The sequence below is a fragment of the Hippopotamus amphibius genome, chromosome 7 (genome assembly GCF_030028045.1).
Source record: "Hippopotamus amphibius kiboko isolate mHipAmp2 chromosome 7, mHipAmp2.hap2, whole genome shotgun sequence".
NCBI classification, from domain to species: Eukaryota; Metazoa; Chordata; class Mammalia; order Artiodactyla; family Hippopotamidae; genus Hippopotamus; species Hippopotamus amphibius.
Window position 1 is genome coordinate 77,194,601 of NC_080192.1, and position 23,450 is coordinate 77,218,050.

The 23,450-nt window shown below is 42.6% G+C and overlaps 1 protein-coding gene across 7 annotated transcripts in view; it reads right to left on the minus strand.

Annotated features, from left to right (window-relative positions):
• Positions 1-23: 23 nt before the first annotated feature.
• Positions 24-23,450, minus strand: part of REV1 (REV1 DNA directed polymerase) — an 88,436-nt gene continuing 65,009 nt past the window's right edge. For 5 of the 7 annotated variants that reach the window (XM_057740529.1, XM_057740528.1, XM_057740531.1 and 2 more), the window contains 14 exons: positions 22,175-22,303; positions 19,602-19,756; positions 17,379-17,498; positions 12,285-12,505; positions 11,489-11,661; positions 6,205-6,307; positions 4,926-5,091; positions 4,496-4,701; positions 3,060-3,293; positions 2,301-2,421; positions 1,463-1,686; positions 1,198-1,354; positions 818-920; positions 24-427 (listed from right to left, as the gene is read on the minus strand). In XM_057740529.1, the coding sequence (XP_057596512.1) occupies positions 316-427; positions 818-920; positions 1,198-1,354; positions 1,463-1,686; positions 2,301-2,421; positions 3,060-3,293; positions 4,496-4,701; positions 4,926-5,091; positions 6,205-6,307; positions 11,489-11,661; positions 12,285-12,505; positions 17,379-17,498; positions 19,602-19,756; positions 22,175-22,303 (2,224 nt within the window). In that variant the 3' untranslated portion in view covers positions 24-315. Of the gene's footprint in view, positions 428-817; positions 921-941; positions 1,355-1,462; positions 1,687-2,300; positions 2,422-3,059; positions 3,294-4,495; positions 4,702-4,925; positions 5,092-6,204; positions 6,308-11,488; positions 11,662-12,284; positions 12,506-17,378; positions 17,499-19,601; positions 19,757-22,174; positions 22,304-23,450 lie in introns of those variants that run through there. The other 2 variants (XR_009054563.1, XM_057740530.1) reach the window with 2 other exon arrangements.

Below are 23,450 nucleotides of genomic sequence, written 5' to 3' on the forward strand. Positions count from 1 at the left end.
ACAAAAAGGAGCCTGTACAAAATATACATACAGTTCTTTATTAAACAGCTGTAAACACTTCACTGTAAAAATCCGTAAAACTTTATAAACAAACATTTTGTAAATAGAATCTATGCTACAGTAAAAGAATTAACACAATTATTTACATGCAATACAGACAAATTTGGCACTTATTGAAAAGAAATGTACAAAACACTTGGCTTAAAAAGAAATTTAAAATTATAAAACTGAGAGCATTACTACCATGCACTTTGCAAATACCTCACAAGCACTTATGGCACAGCTAGCGGGGAGCACCAGGCTCCCTGGTAACGTTCACGTCACTTTTAGTGTGCTTCCGTAAGTTTGTTGTAAAACCACCTGAACGTTGTCGAGAATAAAGTCAAATGCCATATTCCAAACCGACTCCACCGACTGCTGCATCAACCTACAGGTGAGGAGAGACGGGACATCAGGAAAGATTGATTCCTTCAAGAATCTGTGTAGCATATATATATATATATATATATATATATATATATATATATATATATTTTTTTTTTTTAGAGTTTTAACATCTTTATATAAATACACTCCAAAATGTACTTCTGTGGTTTACACCTTGAGAGGGGGAACCCCTTTTTACTCCCCAGTCAATACAATGGCATTTTCTCTGGCATTCAAACTAAAGCACATCCCTTTCAGTAACTGAGGAGCATGGTTAACATAACTGCCTGCCAGAAAGGGCACACCTTGCTCAGTGCCTTACCGCTCTCCAGTAGCTGTGGTGACAGACATGCCATTTTTTTTCCTTTGGGTAAACGCACTGAATAGTTACCTTTTCATGTATTTTATAACTAGGTCCAATTTTTCCAAATCTTTTTCCTCTATTAGATCAGTACAGTATTTCACAACTTGCAGAATGTCTTCTTCCATTGGATCTAGAGACAAGAGAAACCTCAAATGAGGACCAACTTCTCCTCTTGAAGGAGAAAGGCAGAGGTCTGCGGGGATCAAGGGAAAGTGCATGCTACAGTAGTGACTTGGAGCTGCCACATGCGCGGGCTGTGGTAAGGAACCTTTCAAAGCCAGCCCCAGAGTTCTGAAAGTCTGGTTTAAGCTTATTAGATTTAGCAAAATAGTTCCTCTATAGAGCTGCAACCAGGTTCTGCAGTCACAGGACATCACACCTCAGTACCCAACACCGGCCAAGCCAACCTGAAATGGTAGTTATCCATTCTCTGAGCAAGGTCTTCACATCACTGAACTCCACGGCTCCAGCTAGGTTGGGCGCTGGGGGTCTAACACACCGAGACGGGTCAGGCTGCAAACCAGAACGGCCAGCAACACCTGAAGTGGAAGCAGAGAGTTCTCCCTGTTAAGAAAACAAATGATAAAAAAGTGCTATATTTACATAATGTCAAGTACAGTAAGATCTGATGAAGGAAACGTTCCAAGTTTTAAACATATAAAAAAAAATTACCAGAGGTTTCTCAGAGGCAGGACCTTCATGTTTTAGAGACCCATCAATTAACTTCTGGGGACTTCCACAGGCCCCTGGCAGAGTTTTTGCAGGACTAGTAAGCAGCATGTTTTTCAAAGGGCTCTGAATCTGTTTTGGGGGACTGATGGGACTTTTTTTCTTGTTTCTTTTCTTTTCTCTCACTGCTGCTGCTGGTTTTAGTTGCAGTAACGGGTTCTTTGGCACTAAAAGAAGATGGACATATAAGATACTCAACAAAATATGTCTGGAGTAGCATGGGCTCCCTTCCTTCCTCCCAAGTGCAGCCCTGCACACACGCACACACCCAGCAAGGGCCTCCTGTCCAGGCTGTGGGAGGCAGTTAGTGACAACGGCTCCACATTTTCTAGGTTTTGCTCAGCCACTTACTGAAGACCTTTGGGACCTGCTTGTCTATACTGGGGGCTCGTAGGAGTTGATGAAAACTCAACAGGCTAAGTACTTTCAGCAGGCACTATTCTGTTTTCCTTTAAAGTGTGGTGTTTGTGATGCATGTTCAGAAACCATCAGATTCTGTGCTTTAAACCTACATCCTCTGAAGGATCAGTCTCAAAGGACAGCTGGCTTGACAGACATTCAATCCAAGAGATTTCTGGGTAATATCGTCTTCAGATTTTTAAGAAGTGACAAATACAAATCCACCGAGACTCTGACAACACAACCTGTACCGCATACTAGTTCTGTTCCCCTGATGTGAAGAGCACTTAACATGACTAATGGCTTAGACTTTGGCCATCATGTACTACAAGAATTTCATTTCTCACATCTTCATTTGTTATGTGTCACTTGCAAAGCTTACCAGATGTGCTGGCCGGCTGCTGGTGAGGGGTGTTTTCTCCCTGCCTTTGTCTTTGATCATAGGCTGCTTTCAGCTCCTTTTGAAGCTCTGCAGGAAGGGCCGCAAACACCTCAGGGTCCACCTGGTGGAAAAGAGAAAGTTCAAAGTCAAACCTGAGTTGACGCTATATATAGGCGGCTGATTTATATTTTTCACAAAATACTTTTATTTCAAAACCATACTTTTTTGATCTGTGTGAATTCTTAATAGGTCCTCAGTATCAAAGCTCATTAACTCCCCACAAGGTTTTAGGGTGAGAATAAGGAACACAACTTTGAATTGACTTTAATTAAAAAACCAAAAAAAAAAAAAAAGACTGTAAAACCACTAGAGCAAGAAGCACTAGTGGAAAACGAGAAGCAAAACACAAGAAAGCTGGTACGCATGTAACATTTTTCTTTAAACATCAAACCCTGATTGTGTTACTGTCCCTCCCTAGTGTTTGGTTACACATCTTCACCCTGGTATTGAGTGTGGCCCAGATTCTCCTCTGGCCAGTGAAACAGGAGAGTAGCTGTAAGCGCCCACACACCACAGCCTCCCTCTTCTCTGCCCTCTGTTGTCCACACGTGGCTGCTCTGTCACTTTGTGTCCCACAGGTGACATGGAGATGGCACCATCCCTCTTCCCCAAGGGACAGAGTCAGCCACTGGGAGGTTAAGGGGCAAAGGAAAAGAGAAGTGCCCAGAGCTGGACTGGCAGGGCCTCAATTTAACTCACCTGTGAAAATGCTGGGAGGGCTATTACATTAATTCCCGCATCGCTGTTAGATTCTTGAGGTTCCGGTATTTGTAACAAAACCGTCCCAACTGGTTGTGGCAAAATTCCTGTGTTGCAGCCGTTTACTGGTTCTTTCCTTCTGTCACCAGACGGCTCTGCTTGCTGCATAGCACACACTTGCTCCACCTGCTCCCGGAGATCAGGTGGAAGTGCTTCCAAGACAGATGGATCGAGCTGTAAGACACCAGACAGATGCTCAGGGACGATGCATTTCGAGAGTTAATGCACCCCTTTAATTCCCATTAGAACATCATGGATAGTGAACACAAGGTGCAGATAATCAGGCTCGGAAAGCCACCCCCAAACCAGCACGTTTTTGGAACGTCTTGGTCTTCTGCCGTTGACACCTGGCTGGTCATGCAAGGACTCTGGAGGTGACAAGGCCGGTACCCCAGGGTCAGCTCAGCCACGTGTTCTCACTGAACCTCCTGCATGGGAGCAGAAAGGCAGGTAGGGCCCCTGTCAAACTCAAATCTTAGACCTCACCCAGGGGAAGTGGCCAGTGCCTAAGGCATATATCCATTTCCTAGATGGGCTAAGAGTCCTGGGTCAGAGGTTTATCTTTTAAACAGGAGACTATCTGCCCCAAAATATAAATTATATTTGTCTGAGAGCAGCAAGCTAGAAAAAAAGGATTCTTAGAAGTTCAGTTCTTCTCCAGCCTAAACAGAATCCTGTGCCCATCTATGGACATCCCTTTGGAAACACACAATTCCATACACTGGGTAGGCCAGTCTTAGCTCGCTAGGAGCCATTATTTTGGGATAACCCACCAGCAACGGGGACCCAACGCAAGCATATCATAACCGTCCCTTTCCCTAGCCTTCCAGCCAGCACGCACAGCTTCAGCCTCCCACCACTTAGGGGAAGAGAGAAAACTAATTTTCCCAGCAGAGCTTAAAGTGCTATGTTAAGTTTCCAAGAAGCAAACATGCCAACAGCCATGTTTACAGCCCACACTAATTGAATTAATAGCTTGTGTTAGGAAAATCATTCACCCTATAGAGAGAACTGGCAGCAATTGCTGCAAGAAAAACCTTTGACATAAGGCCTCTACTAGTGAGCAGCAAAGCTGTGCTGTTGACCAGAGGAAGCCTGTGTGATTACAACCACGAGGGAGAGGTCCAGGGGCTGCCGACAGTGGCAGTTCACAGAACTGGCTCTCATCCATGTTTCACAACCTGCAAGAGCTGCAAATCTTTGCAAGAGCACAATCTTGCCCTGAACTTGTTTCCCATTTGGAATTGAGTAACACCATGATCCACCCCACCAAAGAGGCCCTTTCTCCCTTTCTTGGCTGTACTGATAAATCAGAAACATCATTCCTACTGTATAACTACTTTTGCACTGACATATTTACCACTATAAATACACACCTGGGAAGGTGATGGGACCTCTATACTCAGGTTAAGTCTTGATTTTAAATTGATAGGAGAATGTAGACCGTTCCACTTCCCCGAAGACTCTGCTTTGCTAGTAGTAACAGGATTGACACTTGATGTCAGATGTGTAGGAAGAGATGGCAAGAAAGTGCAAGTTCTAGAGGCAGATGAAATTTCCAGGTCCACAGCAGCCAGAAACACTGGAGACACAGGAAACAACATAAAATAGTCTCTTCAGATCATGGGGGGAAGGGGGGGCACTTCAATCCATTGCAAGTAAAGCTTTATTACTGATTCATCATAATCCAGAATGTCAGGTTGCCTCGGGGGGGTCACATGGAGCAAGGCTGGACAACTTCTATACTAACTTCACCTTCCTGACAGTATAAGCGCCAAAATGAGAACGACGCTGACGGCCACTGACCTTCCTTGTGCTCCTCTTCTGTGGGCTTCTTAGCTTTCTGAACTTGGAGGAGGTCAAGGACAGAGTGTGACCCACCAAGACAGTGGCTTGACTGAACTGCCGGGTGACTGGGACACGCAGAAGGGTTTGGATTAGTCGGAACCAACTGATTCACATGAATCCCAACCTAGAACCAGAATAAAATAGGTTTCTAGGAAAAAAGGTTAAATTCAAACAGCCTTTTTATACTATTACAAAAACGACTTCTGTACTAGCTAGTAGGCAGTTACTCATCTCAATCTTAGAGTATCTAATTCTACCCCAAAATAATCTCTTCAAAATCAGAAACTTCAAAAAGGTAGAATACTGTACCCACTGAAGTTCTCAAGTTTTTGTTTATTTTTGGCTGTGCCGTGCAGCGTCTCAGTCGCCTGACCAGGGACTGGACCCAGGGCCACGGCAGTGAATGCACCGAGTCCTAACCCACTGGACCACCAGGGAATTCCCAATTAAGTTTTTAAAATGACTTTAACAAAATTTAACCAGGGGACAGTCCACTTGCAACCATCTGTCATTGCTGTCAATAAAAACCAGGTTTGGGGGATGCAGTGGGCGTGCTGCAGGTATCTGCACAAAGAAGCACCCCCCCCCCCACCCCCGCCCCAGCTTATAAAAGGACTTACTACAGTGTTCCATGGTGGAGTTTCATCATGGCTGGCTTAGTGACTTTTTAATCCTTCCACAAAATACACCAAGCCAGTAACGACCCTTTACCCACACACAACCTACAAAGGTTAATCTTCACGAAAACTAAGGCTTTTATATTTTTGATGCGTGCTCACCGATCTGTTCCGAAGGCATCTTCACATGCCTGTGGGAAACTCTCCCTTCTAGGTCATGTTCATCAGATATTAGAACAAATTTCTGATGAAAAAGAACCTTAAAGGTCAAGAAACCTTTGCAGCTTCACACGCCCCACAGCCCCGTCTACTTCTGCGGGAACCAGAGCAGGAAGCAACGCATGTGAGATTGGCCCGCAGTTGTTTGGAAGAAAAGCACTATAAAAATTCAAGACGTGAAACTTATTATTCTAAGCAGAAAACAGATTTCAGAACAAATGTGACTTCTTAAATAAGGAGACCAGCTCAAATGAGAAGGTCATTTTTCAGTTTCTCTTCTTGTATTCCATCAGTGGAGCTGCAAAATCTGCATACAAACCCCCTACATCGCACCATGATCACTCTCAGATCAACCCTCAAAAATATTACAAAAAATCCTGTCTTAAAATATAACTACTCACCCCTCTCATATCTGATATGTTGATTTTCATTGAATGAAACATGTTTAGCACAGTCTTTCCAATTATTTTTGCACTATCTGTTGCCTGGTCAAGCGCCACCGTCCTGTAAGTGATAGAATTAACTTTTTTAAAGGAACAAAAGCTACATTCCATATGTATTCCCTAGTACTTCAGTAGTATGGAACTGTTTAAAGAGTTAAAAGTTGTAAAGAAAGTTATCAAAAAGTTTAAATAACATCCTTTAAAAAGAAGGAGATAGTCTTCCTTCAAGGAAGCCAATAATGCTAAATTAATCACTATACATTGACAACAAGGGGGAAAAGAAAAATCATTAAGAACACTGGGACTTTCAGAGACCTGGTCAACTAAAAAAAAGCTGAGAGAAATGTTTTAAAGAAATGTATTTTAATTAACTTATATTCAAATATAAGCATATTATGTTGCAACTAAAGCCTGAGCTGTAAGTACAACGTTTTACATTCCCAGAGAGGTTTCAGCTTACAGGATTATGTATGTGAAGTACGGTTAATATTCAGAAAAGAAAGGTGAATCTCCTGGATTTTCTTGACTCTTTTCAACATGTGAATATGCCCAATACAATTGTCCTCTCTCTCAGAGGTTCTCTAAGGGGATACAGAAATGTGTGGCCAGCTCTGAAAGAAGTTCGGTGGCACCCGGTCTAAAACCCAGACAGACTAGCATACACAATTCTTACATCTGTAAGAACTCTTCAAGGAGGACCAGAGAATGTGCCAGCATTATTAGGTACCCAAAACTACATTTACTCTATTTTTTCAGTACCATGAATACATTATGTATTCATCTATGAAAAGTACCTATTTCTTTAAGGAAATCATTTGCAAAAAATTTCCATCGGTTTGGTACCTAATGATTACCTTAAATTTATTTCACACAGATAGAGAGTAACTTAAAAAGCAAGATTTGCAGTGGACTATAGTGATTTAAACACGTTTCTCTTCATTTCTTTCGAAAACAACACTAAATGGAAAGGTGTAAACTCTTAAAAGATAGAAAAGGGACAGAAGACAAGGGTAGAGGAAAACTGTTATCCATAACTTAGAATACTGAAATGAAAGCAAATCGCTAAATGGTTAAGTTACCAAATGCCTGCTAAATGCCTAAAGCAAGGCACCAACTTTGAGATAAGCCAATTTATGCTACAGAATCTCAGAAAAGCTCAGCAGTTAGAGGTGTCAGGTACGTGTGAAAGGAGGCAGAGAGAATACAGGGGAAGCAGACTCTCACAGCTGGCCACCCTCTTCCTGGATGGCTTCCCCGAGATGGGAACATTGACACAGAGAAGCTAAAGCAGGGCCCGGGAGTCAGGCACAGCCTAGGAAGAGCCAGGCCCCTCGATCAGAAGCAGAACAGCACACCCTTTCCCACCTAGACGCCACTCCTCCTGAGGAACTAGAACACTAGCTGCCACTGGTCTATTGTGTCACCCACCCCCAGGGCGGGACATCTTACAGGAAGGACCACAGATACTGCCAACTGCTTGCGGTAACCAAAGACCAAGCCCCTCCAGCCGCTTTCCCAGAGTGTAGCCCCCTGGTCACTAAGAGTCCAGAGGCTCCCACAACATTTCAGCAGTTCACATATAAACAGCCAAGAACTACCTTGAAGAAAATGTCTAATATAAAAGACAGCAACCAAAACAGGAAGAGAGGAACTCGGAGAAACAGACTGACACTGGGACTAGAAGAACATTTAAGAGGAGAGATAATACTGTGTCTGTGAAGTAAGAGATACTATAAATACTTAATGTCCAAAGAATAAATTTAAAAACTCAAATTTAAAATGTTAGTAGAAATGAAATTTAATACTTACAAAGTACCTGGCACAAAGACAAATCAATACCATCCCAGAACACCTGTGAGAAGACACTGACAGTTCCAGAAAGAGCAGATTTCCTATAAAGAATAGGCAATCAGAAGAGCAGTGAACTTCTCAATACTAACCCTGGAAAGATGACAACAGAGTCTTTAAATGTCTGAGGAAAAATGATTTCTAAGTTACATTTATAACCTTTAAGTCAGCAAACCACTGAGCATGAGGACAGACAGATTTACACCCGTGAATTTTTTCTCAAGATGTGAGGAGACCAGGGATCCAGGAGACCAGGGATCCAACATAGAGAAGGGACACCCCACGACTCTGACTGTTCATCAAATCTTAAACGAATTCAGCCTGGAGTAGCAGGTTGAGGGTCCCGAGAAAGAGGCCTCCAAAAAAAAAGAGACCAAACCAATAATAGATTTGCTGATGTGCTGAAACACAGTCATAGTGGAAGGGAGTTTGGGGATAAACTCAGTGACAAATTCACAAAAAACCAAGCAAAACAGGATACTCAGTAACTCCAGGAAAAACACATTCAAAAGGAAAGAAAATGTGATCCTAGGGGACAATATGGGCCAGCTATTACAGTATGTACGTGTCATAATAATGGGACACTGGATGGTGACTGATCCAAAACCTGCCCACCCTACTGGGGGCAAAGGAAACAGGCAGCTGGGGAAAAGAGCAACGGGCAGTGCAAGAGAGAAGGGAGTAAGTCCTCTCCTATAGTAGAAACGCAGTAACCATTCTGCAAAACCCAAATAAGCTAGAAATAGTTTAAGTATATACCTAGAAATATGAATGTAAATATCAGAAGAAACCACAAAAAGGTTGAAAAGAATGGTGCTTGGGGCTGGGGAGAGATGCAAGAGACTGGAAGCTGTATTTGACCTTTTCAATTATGTTTATCACGTTTAAATATATATACAATTCAAATTAAAAATACATATACATATACAATGGAATATTACTCAGCCATAAAAAGGAATGAAATTAAGCTATTTGTAGTGAGGTGGATGGACCTAGAGTCTGTCATAGAGTGAAGTAAGCCAGAAAGATAAAAACAAGTACTGTATACTAACTCATATATATGGAATCTAAAAAAATGGTACTGATGAACCTAGTGACAGGGTAGGAATAGAGATGCAGATGTAGAGAATGGACTTGAGGACACTGCGGGGAGGGGAAGCTGGGACATAGTGAGAGAGTAGCATTGACATATACACACTACCAAATGTAAAACAGATGACTAGTGGGAAGCTACTACAGAGCACAGGGAGATCAGCTTGATGCTTTGTGAAGACCTAAAAGGGGTGGGACAGGGAGGTTGGGAGGGAGGGGATGTGGGGATATATGTATACAGGTGGCTAATTCACTTTGTTGTACAGCAGAAACTGACACAATACTGTAAAGCAATTACACTCCAATAAAGATTAAAAAAAAAACCCAAAACAAAAAAAACCCCACATATACAGAAAAGAACTCCAAGAAGGAAGAATTCTTTTCCCAAAGGAAAACTGTTATAAGAAAAATTTTAAGTGGTAATCAAGCCACAGATCTCAATCTGCATGTGGCTCTCTGACTTACGCAACTTAAATTTTGTCATTTCGATGACAGTATCATAATGTGTCTGTGAGTCACATGATTGCCATGTAGCTTTTGATTAAGGCCAATTACAAGACATTACAGAATTCTTATACACTTCTAAATTTACTCAACCACACAGGACTTCAGTCTCACTAGAGCAGGGGTCCAAACTACTTCTGGGAAGGGCCAGATGGAAAATAGCTTGTACTCTGTGGTCTCTTTCACCTATTCTTCATTTTTTACAAACTTTTATACAAAAATCATTCTTAGCTCCCACAAATTATGTAAAAACAGGCTGGATCTGGCCCACTGGAAGTAGTCTGTCAACCCCTGAATTAGAGGAAAAATAGGATCATAATAGTATCATAATATTTCATAACCTCTCACCTCAAGCATTTCTTACGCAGTTATAATACCACCAAACCGTTAAGCTTAAATTAATGGCTTACGATTGATCTACATCTTATTACATTTATAAAATTACACTTGTTTCAATTAATCATGTGCTGTTTATGCATTACCATGTCTCATCCAAAGATATTTATTTTAAGGGCTTGGCAAATGTGTACTTTACTGCCAGCAAGGCAGGCACATTTTGAACTGTCCTGTGTTTACTAAACAAAAAGTCCTTCTCTTGTTAAACACTGAAATACCTGTGGAAGAAATGATACTGTATCTGAGATTTGCCTCAAAATAACTGGTGGGAAGGAGAGGAAGGATGGTGCAGGTACCTGACAGCAACTGTGGAGATGAGGTGATGGGTACATGGGTCATTTATTTCACTGTTCTATTTAGATGTTTAAATTTTTCAAAATAAAACTTTTTTAAAAGTTTGGGACAAAAATGGACAAATACCAGTAACAGCAAGCAGATAAATGCTTACCAAAAAAGCTGAATATTATCCTTGAATTGGGGGAAATAAAGTATAGTTAAAATCCCAATTTTTTTTAATGCTGTATAGATTTTTGGAATACCTAGATTTTCCAAAAAGTATTAAACAAAGGCTGATTTTCTTTTTGTGCTTAGACAGAGTGAGCCCCTAGGTACTGCTGAATGCGTCAAAATATACAGTTCTAAGAAACTATAAGATATTTAAAAATTCACAGACCACAAAAGGAAACTGCTACACTGTATTTTAATTTACCTGTCAATCGACCAAAGCTTTAAAATACAGCGTACTGTGTAGTATAAAATGGCATACAAAATTAGGTATTATCATATTGGCCACAAATCTTACATAAAGTTTTATATTAGTGGCCCTCACATAAAAAAACAGGGTTTTAAAATGTTTTCTACCAGTTTCCAGAGACTATGAGTAACCTTTTCACAAAAAGAAATTACACCTCCCTAAGGGTTGGGTGGGAATGAATCAGGAGATTGGGAATGCCGTATACACATTACTAATAGAAAAAAAAACCAAATTGTACACTCTAAATATATTCAGTTTATTGTATGTTAACTGTATCTCAATAATAAGTTCTTGAAAAAAAAAAAGAAAGAAATTACACCTCCCTAAATGAAGTAAATGTCTCACTGAAATCATTTTCTGAATTATTACACTGACGTTTCCCTGCTGGACCCTTTCACCAAGTCCACAACCACCTCCCTTTCTGTCCCTGCACTAAAGCCCCAAGGACAGTCTGCCCCAGTCAGAGACACACGGACAGGCTGGCCTGGAACCTGGAGAGTCAACATAGTTCCAAAAGTGGAGCGTCCAGGAACGTCCGGGTTTGCAGCTCTTTATTCACACTCTTCCTTGGTTTTTTTCATTTTCCATTCATTGTAATAACGGCCACTGAAACATCAATATTCGATACCCTTTTTAAGATAAGCTTACCTGGTGATGCTATCACAAATTCCATGGCCTCCAAATTTTGCAGTTTCTACAGGGGCCCCCGGCTTTCGTACCATGATTTTGAAGGTCAGGCGTTTACCCTTAACACCAGCAGCTTCAAGTCGCCGCTGAATTTCTTCTGAAAGATTCAGAAGAAAAGCTTCTGCTTCCTTTGGCTATAGAGAGACAAACATAAAAAAATACCCTCCATGTTATTTCCCTACACGCCTAACAATTCTTCTCAAGTATATTAACTTTCAATATTAAACATGTGTATGATCTACTGCCCTGCTTTTGTCTACTTAAAAGCAAACATTCTGCCAACTCTGGGAATGGTAAGAATTTTAGGACTTAATTTCAAGTTTCAAGCATCAAGAGTCTATGGTCTAGCTAGGGAGACAGGACTATGTGAAAATATAAAGAATATAAAGTAGGGGCTTCCTAGGTGGTGCAGTGGTTAAGAATCTGCCTGCCAATGCAGGGGACATGGGTTCGATCTCTGCTCCAGGAAGATCTCACATGCTGCGGAGCAACTAAGCCCGTGCACCACAACTACTGAGCCTATGTGCTGCAACCACTGAAGCCCATGCGCCTAGAGCCCCTGCTCTGCAACAAGAGAAGCCACGGCAATGAGGAGCCTGCACACCACAACGAAGAGTAGCCCCCACTCACCGCAACTAAAGAAAGCCCGCGCACAGCAAAAAAGACCCAACACAGCCAATAAAATTAATTAATTAATTATTTTAAAAAGTTAAAAAAAAAAAAGAATATAAGGTAAAACCTGTGAAGAGATCAGTACCTGGGTAAACCTTATTCCATAGTTGATCTCAGCTGAAACAGATTTCCTTTCCTTTTCAGTCCGAACTGGTCTATCATCCAAACCACGGCAGAACCTATAAAGCATCTGACCTGTTTTGGGACCAAATTCTTTCTGGAGCTTTGCCATGGTCATATATTGCAAGTCTCCACAAGTTCTAACTCCCAAAGATGCCAACTTGGATTCCATTGAGGGTCCAACTCCTAGGAAAGGGACAGTTCTTTAATTCTCCATATAAACTATTAAAAACAGTTTAGCAATATGAAATAACTATTCACACACTATTAATTTAAAATAATCTCCCTTAAAATTTTGAAGTGACATAATTGAAGCATCTCATACATTAAGAATTTTTTTGGTGCAAGTCATACTAGTAAAGTTATTTCTAGAATCTACTTCTCAATTTAGATTCCACCTACAGGTGAACCAGAACTTCTCAAACACGTGTGCTTAAGTAAGTTCTCAAAAAAAAAGTGATTTTTTTTATTACTGTGTAATAAAGTTTTCTATCTTATTCACAAAATCTACTAAGCTACAGACTTGTTTAAGCTAGTCTATAGTATGACTTACAGACATAGTAAGAGACTCAGGAATGTTAGGGATTCTACTACGACTTTGGCAAGGACCAAACTTCTCAATGGTTTCAGCCACATTTTCTTTGAATGGGATCTAGAACAAGAGCTCATGACAGAGGTCCAAGCCCACAGGTCACTTGCTCTCATACTGGACAAAGTGGCACAAGTGACGTGGGGATAAAGTTTCCTGAGCAAAGTGGCAGGGAGGGGAGGACAGAGAGATGTCTTTTACCAAAAAGATTATCTCCCTGGAAAGGCAGTACGTGTCCTACAGCTGGGCCAGCACGCAGCCGTCCCCTCGTCACCTCCACAAGATGCAAGGTTGGAGCCTCACCTAAAGGATGCCCATGAGCTCTGTTGTTTTCCATGTGCCCAAAAGGTTAACAAAGGTACACATGTCTGGGAAAGCTGTTTAAGAGAAACCTGGGGGAACTAAAATTCTTATTAAAATGGTCTCCACACCATGAGATCAGTACTGCCCATCAGTGAGGCCGTCTGGTCTTCTGTAGGACTTTACCAGGGAGCTCCGAGTGGAGTCTGGTATCGCCTACCCATCACCGTTCTGGCTCCAGTTCTCTGAGTGGTCTCAAGGAGGGAACGAGCAGTCTCCAGGTTCTGCCAGGAAAAGCTCCTGAAGCAGTTATGCAGACGCATGGTTAGGAGGGAGATGGTCAACTTTACAAAAGGTCTATGGCCACAGAGGTGGGCAAGACAAGTTTAGCCCAAGAAAATCTGTCCCCTAATGGAAGTCAGATGAAAGGTGTAAAGTGTGCTGCACCTCAGCTGTGCCATTTTAAAGTTCAAGTCAGAAGAGAGAACAAGCAAGAACAGCAGAGTCTGAGTTAACAAGAGAACCCTCCAGAGGAACACTATTCACAAAAAGATGAGATTCTAAGTGAAACCTGAGTATTTTTCAAGATGGGGAGGAAGAACCTAAGGAAAGGGACATATCAGATACTAGGGTGGCCAAAGCCAGAGAGACACTTTACACAGCTGTTCATGTTCAGGGAAGGCTTTCCGTCTATTTTCTCCATCTCACCATGGCCCCAGCTCGCTACCCCCAAGATGTGGTCATGACCGTTCCCTGATGCATCTGGGCGGCCGATCTGTTCTCCCTGACTTGCACAATCAGCAAGAGGCAATAATCCTGGACTACCTGTGAGTGTGCATTGGGATGGGCAGGGGGAAAACCAGAACAGAACTATTTTTCACTAAGAGGCACAAAAGAAAGGCTAGTACATTAAATATCACCAAGTTAACCACAGTCGACTTCACCTAACTGAACTGTCCCTCTAGGGAAGAAGAGAGGTTCCTCTCCATTACAAGCTCCTCTAATGAAATGGAATGGCCTGAAGTTGAGTGGGGGAGGAAGGCATGGGTAGTCTACCTCTAACCCCTATGACAGTTTTGCACAGGGTGGAAAAGTTAGCTGGAATCAGCACCAAGACTCCGAATGGGTGCTAGCTTAAGTGACTGCTTTGTGTGAGTATTTTCAAGGAAAGGAGGCACCTCTAAGGAGAAAGTGACAAGGTCTTGAGATTCAAATTGAGTGCAGCCACCTAGAAAGGAAAACATGAAGGAAAATGCACTGGCGGAGAACCACGACTCTGAGAAGGAGAGAAGAAAAATGAAGCTGTGGACAAAGACTTGCCATCTGTCCCTGAAGGGGAACTACGACCCCAGGCTAAAAACGGCCAGGAATGCCTCCTCCCTGCACGGGGTTCCTGAGCACCGAAACGTGGCCAGTATGACCGGGAAGATGAATTTTAATTTTATTTAACTGTTATATATATATATTTATTTATTTATTTATGGCTGCGTTGGGTCTTCAGTGCTGTGCGCGGGCTTTTCTCTAGTTGTGGCATGGGGGCTATTCTTCATTGCAGTGCGCAGGCTTTTTATTGTGGTGGCTTCTCTTGTTGCGGAGCACGGGCTCTAGGCACACGGGCTTCAGTAGTTGTGAACACAGGGCTCAGTAGTTGTGGCTCACGGAGCTCTAGAGTGCAGGCTCAGTAGTTGTGGCACACAGGCTTAGTTGCTCCGCAGCATGTGGGATCTTCCCGGACCAGGGCTCGAACCCGTGTCCCCTGCATTGGCAGCCGGATTCTTAACCACTGTGCCACCAGGGAAGTCCTAAAAGTAATTAATTTAACTTTAAATTTTCTAGCTTCACTTAGCTAGTGGCTCCTGTATCAGGACAGTGCAGATCCTCATGTACACCTACATGGCCATGGTGCTTCCCTGAGAAGAGAAGAAAGCCCTGGAAACCTCAGACTGCGTGCACACACCCAGTGAAGGACGAACAGGGGCAGAAGGTCCTTAAGTTAAGGCTACGAGTCAGGGTGGAAAGCCTTGCAAAGAGCCACAGAAACGCTGGAAAGAGCTATTGCATTTAAACAGTTGTTGCGGACTGTCCCTTCTTTCATTAGGTAAACAGATCTCGCTGCGTAATTTATATGTTCACATGACATGTAGCCATTACTCTGTGGAGTCTTCATAAACTTCTAGTGTGTTTTCCCCTCTTACGTGGCTATGACGCCTGCGTTGCTGTGCCAGACACAGCGGTGCTCAGTCACCCGTCATGGGCACACAGGGCCAGAGAGAGCTCGCGGGGGACAAGGGGAGGTGCGTTAACATGGACTCGCTTCTGGTTACTGGTTACAGAGCAAAATTCCTCAAAGCATGTGCCACAAAATGTTAATAGGCACTAAGTATTCATCCTCAGATACCTTTGGGAAATGACAAATTTTTTAACAAAGATAAATAAGTTTCTTTACTGTAAGAATTCTCAGAACTTTTACTGCATGGGCCCCTCTACCACACACAGTTACCACATGCGTGTGAAACCCGTTTTCAAAGGAACAGCTTGTATTTAAGATGGGTTGCCATCTCAGGGCAGGAGTAACAACAGAAAAGGCTGGCATTTTATATACTGAGATGTTCTAAACCTGGTGATGAATTTGGGGATTTCTATAAAAGTCAATAATCTTACACAGGAAAACCTCATGAACAATTCTGGGCGGCCACAGGCTACAAGCTGGTTTTGAAGGAGAGAGGAGAAGACGGTTTGCTGGAGGAAGCCAATTCTGGCCGCCCCAACATCCCGCATATTTCAGATCTCTCTTAGGAAATTCAAGGCCTAAGAATTCCACTAGGACAGGTAACCTCACACTTGCCCTTCAAAAAGTCAAGTTCTTCCAGCCAGGAAGCAAATGAAGGTGAAAGGTAAGATGACTAGGTCAAGGAACTAAAAACTCTATTTCTGTGTAAAAAAAAAAACAAACCAAACAAAAAAAAACTTACAAAAACAATGCAATATAAAGATGATGCTGTAGATGGAACTGCATCTCTTCAAGATTCCTATGCTGAAATCCTAATTCCCAGCACCTCAGAATATGACTGTAAGTGGAGAAAGGTCCTTCATAAAGGTATTTAAGGTAACAAGGGGTCACATAAGTGGGCCCTAATCCAATATCACTATAAGAAGAGATCAGGACACAGACACACAAAGAGAAAACTCCATGTGAAGACACAAGGAGAGGACGGCCACCTACAAGCCAAGGAGAGAGACCTCAGAAGAAACCCAACCTGCTGGTAGCTCAATCGTGGACTTCCAGTCCCCAGGACCTCAAAGAAATAAACATCCGTTGTTTAAGCCACGCAGTCTATGGTATTTTGTTATGGCAGTCTTAGCAAACTAATAGGGAGGCCAAAGTAATAATCTTGAACTCAAAATTCACATGCACTTTAAATTTACTATTTCCTTCTTATATAAAACGGCAATAGATATGTTATTAAAACTGCTAAACTGTGTTGTCTAATAAGGTAATTTGCTAGCATGATTTTATAAGGTTAATTACTCTTCAAATTTAACATCAAACTGACCAGAAAAATGTCATATTTCACATTTCTGATTCTAACATATTCTTGGATGTTTTACTAGGGAGTCAGGAGGCTTTAGAACAAATCCATCATAAATGACATTTGGGTCATTTAATATTTTTGGCTTATAACAAAAATTTCTAAGTCAGTTCAGATATACTTTTCTTAGGCTTAAGAACAAGCATCTAAAAATACCACTAAATCCACTTTTAACAAACAAATGGTAGGACAACTTTGTAAATAAGGGAACTGATTTTCAAAACTTTATCTTGGGCCTAGAAGTGCACTATTTCGATTTTGATTTATTTAAAGGACCAAAAGTCAGTTTCATCATTTTCTTTTAAATATGACTTCTTAGAATTCCTTGATCTTGGTTCTTGAGAAATACTTAAAAGTAAAACACAGAGAAGCAAAACTAAAATGTTACATTAAGGTTCTGATAAATCAACTGAAGAGATATTCATTGTGGAGTTCTGAATTTGTTTCCCACGGCACTCAACAAAAGATTATAAAATTTTAATTCAAGTTTTGGAAAAGAGAGATATGTCACACATGTATGAAAAGTACTAATGAATATTTACAATAAATAAAAGTTAAAAAGGGAACAATTTGTATTTACCTGGTAGATTAGTAACTAGCTGACCTCTGATAAAATCATCTACTTCTTCTGGTTTTAAGTGGTACTGGCCATCTGGTTTTGCTTTTCTAGTTGCCATTCTAGCCAGCAGAATATTAGAACCTATAAATTTTTTTTTAAAGAAGGAAAGGAAAAAAAGAAGTCATTCAAGAAACAGTCACAATTATTTTAAAAATTTCTTAACAAAGACATCTACAGACAGGTTACCTATCAAATTTCTAAAAAGGATGAAAATAATTTGCAACTTTGATCATTTCAAACACAGTACAAAACTGGCAGAATTCCATTAAGTATTACAGATTATAACCAGCATGGTTCCTGGACAGAGATTTCCTTCTGTTCCAAAACACACGATATTTCGACATCTCCTACCCCAGGTAAAGGAATAGAGAAAACAATCCTAATCTAAGATTGGAGGTTTACAGGAATTGTGGGCAATGATCAGCGATCAGTTCATTTCGCCAACCAGTGTTTGCCTGCTTGTTTCTGGCCATGCCGTGAGGCTTCCGGATCTTAGTTCCCCCCATCAGGCAACTGAACCCGGGCCCCCTGCAGTGGAAGCACAGAGTCCTAACCACAGGACTGCCAGGGCATTTCCTCACTTTACCAACAAACGGGTGCCATTGGACTGTGGGGGTGGGGAAGCCCAAAGAACCAGATGTCTCACTATACAATCAGAACATGTGGAGTAGAAACTGAGGGTATGAGTATCTTAAAAAAGAAGACAGACAGTGATGGTGAGGTCCATGGTTGTGAATGGACATAGACATCTAATGCAGAGCAGAAAGGAGGCCCGGGAAGGTATCAGGCATCTGAGAAATACCTAAATGTGGTCAGATGAACTTCTGTGTAAATAATAAAATCTCCACACATTACAGAAGACTTCTATAAAGGACATATCTTAGTTTTATGGGAGACATGCTGAAACAGTGTTTTCCTAGGGTAAATGTATAGGTATTCATGAAGAGAAAAAGTACTGGAAAGTCACACCAGAATGATAAAAGTGGTGAGTTCTGAAGGAAAGAGGGCTGAGAAGTGGAAACATCATTTGGGGTTTTTGTCTTAATTATGTGCTTGAACTTAGAAGAATATATTCATATCATCCCACTTGTAAGTTTAAAATAATTACAACTGAACACCGAGAACTAAATCTGTGCCTGACAGTGGACTCCAGAAGGCAAGTCCTAACAAATGCTGAGAAGGGTGTGCAGGCCACACACCACAGAGCCAAAGGGCAGGCCGCTCGTAGCTAGAGGGATGCTCTTACTGTGTCCATCATGCTCTGTACTTCTGCAGCTTATAATGTTCTGACATCTTAAAAATCCCGCTGACTGGGGCCCGCCTGCCCTCCCAGGGCTGGTTAGTTCCTGAAGAGAGCAAGCAGGTTCCCAGGAGCACGCCTCTCACACCCACACCAGACACCCCAACCACCTCCTAATCAAACTCACACAAACCCCAAGAGAGGCACTGGCCTAGGATCTCCCCTTGCTCCCGCTTCTGCCTCCTGACCCGCATGTCTGCTCCTGCACATGGCCCTCCTCTCAGGACTGGTACAAAGTAAAAAATCTCCTGTCAATAGGGGCACTAAGCTCGTTCAGACAAGAGGAGGGACACGGGGTGCTCAAGGTGACAGAGGGGCTCCAGAGCACAAAGCTGCGAGAGTTGACAAGAGGAGGACAGCCAATGGGCAGGGCCGAGGAAGCAAACACTGGGCTTAGAGACAAAACAGGTAACAGGGGTGGGCAGCACTCATCAGTGATGGTGACTTCTGGCCACGAGAGTGTGAAGATGGGGCTGGCTGAGCAGCCTAGGAAGCTTCAGAAAGTGACAGAGTTACTACAAGCCTCAATAACACGGAACTCCAAACCCTGCCCTCACCGCACTGCCTTAAGTATGGCCTCTGTTCACTTGAAAAAAATATTGTTAACACTGAATTCAATTCTTCCCATGTCTGAAGAACAAGAAATATTCCAACCTGTTTATTCCAAAGATGTTATCAACCGTTTACCTACATTTCCAACACTTCGATCTCACGCTTTGCCTAATTGTGAGCCATGCTGAGAGCTGTTTCAGAAGTGGGAGACCTATGCAGTATGGTAATAAAAACAAAACCTAAAAATCATTCCTAAAAATTCAGTGGTATTCAATGATCCCAGAGCAGTGTTTAGAGTAAAATGAGTGTTATGAGGTACGCTGGCTACTAACCGATTCCCACAGAGGCAGCACACTTAGTCTGGTCTTTGATTTCCATGCGGATGGCGTTTGCAAATTCGTCAGGAGTGAGTCTGGTCTCTGCGAGGATTTCGGTGATGTCCACCAGAGCTTCATCACAGCTGACAGCTTCGATGTTATGTGTGTAGCTGCCAACACAGAGCAGAAGCAACGACTCACAGCCACAGCCTAACATCAAGCAGACACAAGTGGCAAAATAGGCTTCCTATGGTATCTTTCTTCAACATTTCCTTACAAGGGTTAAAATGCTAAAAAATATTAGCATTTTAATTGAACTGGCCCAAGTGCCATTATTTTGTCACTTAACTTTTACCTGCAAAGTTAACTCACCAGTTTTCTTTTTTTCCATATTAACTACCAAAAATACAACAGAAATCATTATTTCAATTTCTCTATATTGAGAATACCTTTGTAAACCTCTGAATAGTTAAAAAGTAATAAATGAATTGGAACTGTCACAACATTTAATTTTAAAAATGTTCAAACATGGTTTACCAGAATCCTTGAAGAATAGAAAAATCACACAAATCAGTCAAACAAGCAACTGATAGTCTCCTAAGCAAAACCGCTCAGGATACAGTAGGATAGGATGGCCAGTCCCCCAGGTGCCTGCCTAGAAGGACACCAGTGACATTCCCTGCATATGGAAACACTCTGATTTCTGTTGTTGTTTTTTGGTCATGATCTAATCACACAAAGGACTGCTTCAATTCTCCAGAGAATAGGAAAAGAGAACTGCCATGTGCCTCTGATGCTAATTAAATACGCGGACCACAAGGCCAGCAGAGGCCTCAGGACCAGAAATGGATCTTCAATGACCCACTTGGTACAGTACCAGGAGGGCCAGGCCTCACCTCTCACTACACCTTACTGTAGGCTACAAATCAGATTAATTACTATGGACAGTCATTTAAGACATGAGTGTTTTGTCTAGGCTTAACTCCCGGGAGAAACCTGTAAGAGCATTAGGGTGTTCCTGAGGCGCGGAGAACAAGAGTGACTGGCAGGATTTCCAAAGGCGGTAGGAGAATAACATGGAATTATTCCCCAAAGGACAGCCATGTGCCACTGACAACATCTCCACCAACTAAAATTACGTGACAGCGTCCACCGAGTCCCCGGGTCTGAGGCTCAGGCTGGCCGTCTGCCCCAGGGCCTCCATAATCAGCATGCAGCAGCACCCAGCTCAGCCCCCCACTCCCAGCCCACAAGAGGTGCTGCTGCTGACCGCAGCTTTGGGGCAGGACTTAAAAAGCAGTCTCCACCTGGTAACACCAACGCCCCTGTACGGGGGTCTTAAGGACAGCTGTGATTGTGGCTGGCTTAGCATTCAGCCCTAAGCCCACATGCTGATGCCAGATAACTTCACCTGCCCCTCTGTGTTTCTCTCTCCTGCTAAAGGAACCCCTCAAAGGCAGAGCCTGGATCTGACTCCTCTCTTGTAGGACTGGCAGCATCAACAGTTGTTTGCATTTGGTAGATACTCCATAAACAGGTGTTTAAAATAACGCATAAGAAAAGAGAGGAAGTGGAGATAGAGGCAAGTACTTCCCTTAGAACATCAACACAGCCCAGCGGTTGACCAACCTTGGCCTGCGGTCCAGAGACCTGTTCTGGGGAATAAAGACTGAGGGAGCACAGCCAGGCCCCTCGTCTGTGGCTGTTTCACCGCTGGCAGGGTGGAGCAGTTGGGACAACAACCTTATCTGGCCTTTTACAGAGAAAACACGCTAACTCCAGCTGTAGAGCATAAGGGCCTGCCATATCCTTATTTAAAATTTTGAGTTTTGATTTAACATTAAATGTATTTACACTGTAAATATTCAAAAAATTAATCTCCTTTTCTCAAGCCAACTAGTCACCCACATTGAAACTACAGTTAAGCCTTGAACAACACTGGTCTGAACTGCGCAGGTCCGCTGGTACGTGGATTTTTTTTCGGTAGTAAGTACTGGATTGCTACCCGATCGTGAACACAGAGGAGCTGCGGGTACAGAAGGCCAGCTGCAGTGACACGTGAGCTCTCTACCACGTGGAGGACAGCGCCCCACCACCCCCAAGTTGTTCAAGCGCCAACTATACTCCTAAAAACTTTAATAGAAACTAATTTTTGTCATATCTAACGATTTTAGAGGACAAAGGGTTTGAAAGAGCCTCTACTTGGTAACCTATAGTTCTAATTTTAAACAAAACCATAATTCAAAATGTAATATAAGAACTCCAATCCTTTGTCTGTCTGGTTCCACAGAGGGAAACCTGGAACCACTGACCAGAAGTCGTGCAGGCAGGGAATCAGACTGACATCGCCACCAGGAAGCAGCTTCACAATCCCAGCCGTGCAAACACGTCCCTGAGGCCTAAGCCACATCCCTGGAGGCGCTTGTGGGAAGGAGAGGAGGCCATGACACTGGGAGGCAGAGGAGCGGGTTCCTGAGAGAGAGCAACGTCCAGCAAAAGTGACCCCGACAGGCCTGAGGACACTGGACTCTCTTCAACATTAGGTAAAAGCAGTAAAAGGACAGGAGAGTGAGTACGGCACACGGTACCTGGCCAGCGTTTCATACATCGTTCGTGCAACTTCCTTATATGCATGAAAATCATAGGGGACAGCCTGAAGATTGGGACAAAGCTGTTTAGCATATCCGAAAAACATTCCATTCCTAATGCCAACTTGTCTAGAGAAAGAACAAAATACAGTGGAGGTTAGACTAGGAATTTTTAAATGCCAAATCAAGTATCAAATATTGATAATATCTCCCCAAGCCACTGATACATACTTTTCATTTAACTCCATTCTCATGAAGGGTAAAAAATAGGCATTAAGAAAACTTATAGGTTTGCTTTCCCCCCAAAGGAAAATCACATGATTGTCTAATGCGTGTAAGTGACATGTGCAGATGTGCCCAAATACATTATTCACAGGCCAGGTTTGGCTCCTGCCTCTGTGAGGATGTCTGCTGAGACTCAGACCTCTGGTGCCTTTGCAGAGATGCCAGCATGCCACATGCCGGTGATACCACAACCACCACAGAGCAGGAACGTGCTGTCGAAAGGTCTGCTTCCCCTCACACATGGCCCAGTTCGGCCAGGGTTCATCCCCCAAAGACAAAATATAAACGGCAGAACCACACAAAACAGTGCTATGCGACAGACACAATGTACTCATCCTAGTACCACCCAACTCCCACGTGACCAAGTCCAAGCTCCTGCGGTGGCCCCGCAGTGGCTGAGATGCCAGCAGCACTGGACATGGTGGGACATCACTCTGGGCAGGCGCCAGGGCTCCAGAGCTTGGAGGGACCTAACTGAAAATGGTACGTTTCACATCTTCTGCGTGTCTCCACGTCCGACATGACCTGTGACTTTGGAGCATTCAGCACAAAACTATAATTATGGAATTATACATAATTAGTAAAATTCCACGTTACTACTCTCCAGTGAATCGAGAGAAAACCTTACAGTAAAGGCACAAGCAAATAATAATAAGCACTGTTTCCCAGATTACATACTCCTAGGTGTAAATACATCAAATGGTTACTTTATACATCCACTCAGTAAATATTTCCTCAGTGCTCACTTAGTACACAGGTGTGCCCTGCTTTAAGAAACACATACAAACAGTCTTCAACTACGCAGAGGCGTGTGGCGCCTGCCCGTCCCAGACCACCAGTGAGAGCCAAGAAGGAAGACTCCTCCAAGCCACTCAGATGAAGGAAATGCAAAATGATATGCATTTTTAATGTACAGAAAAACAGTAACAGATTATCAGCCTGCAAAGCCCAGAGAAGTATCTAACAGGAGGGGAAAATGACGGTAAAGGAA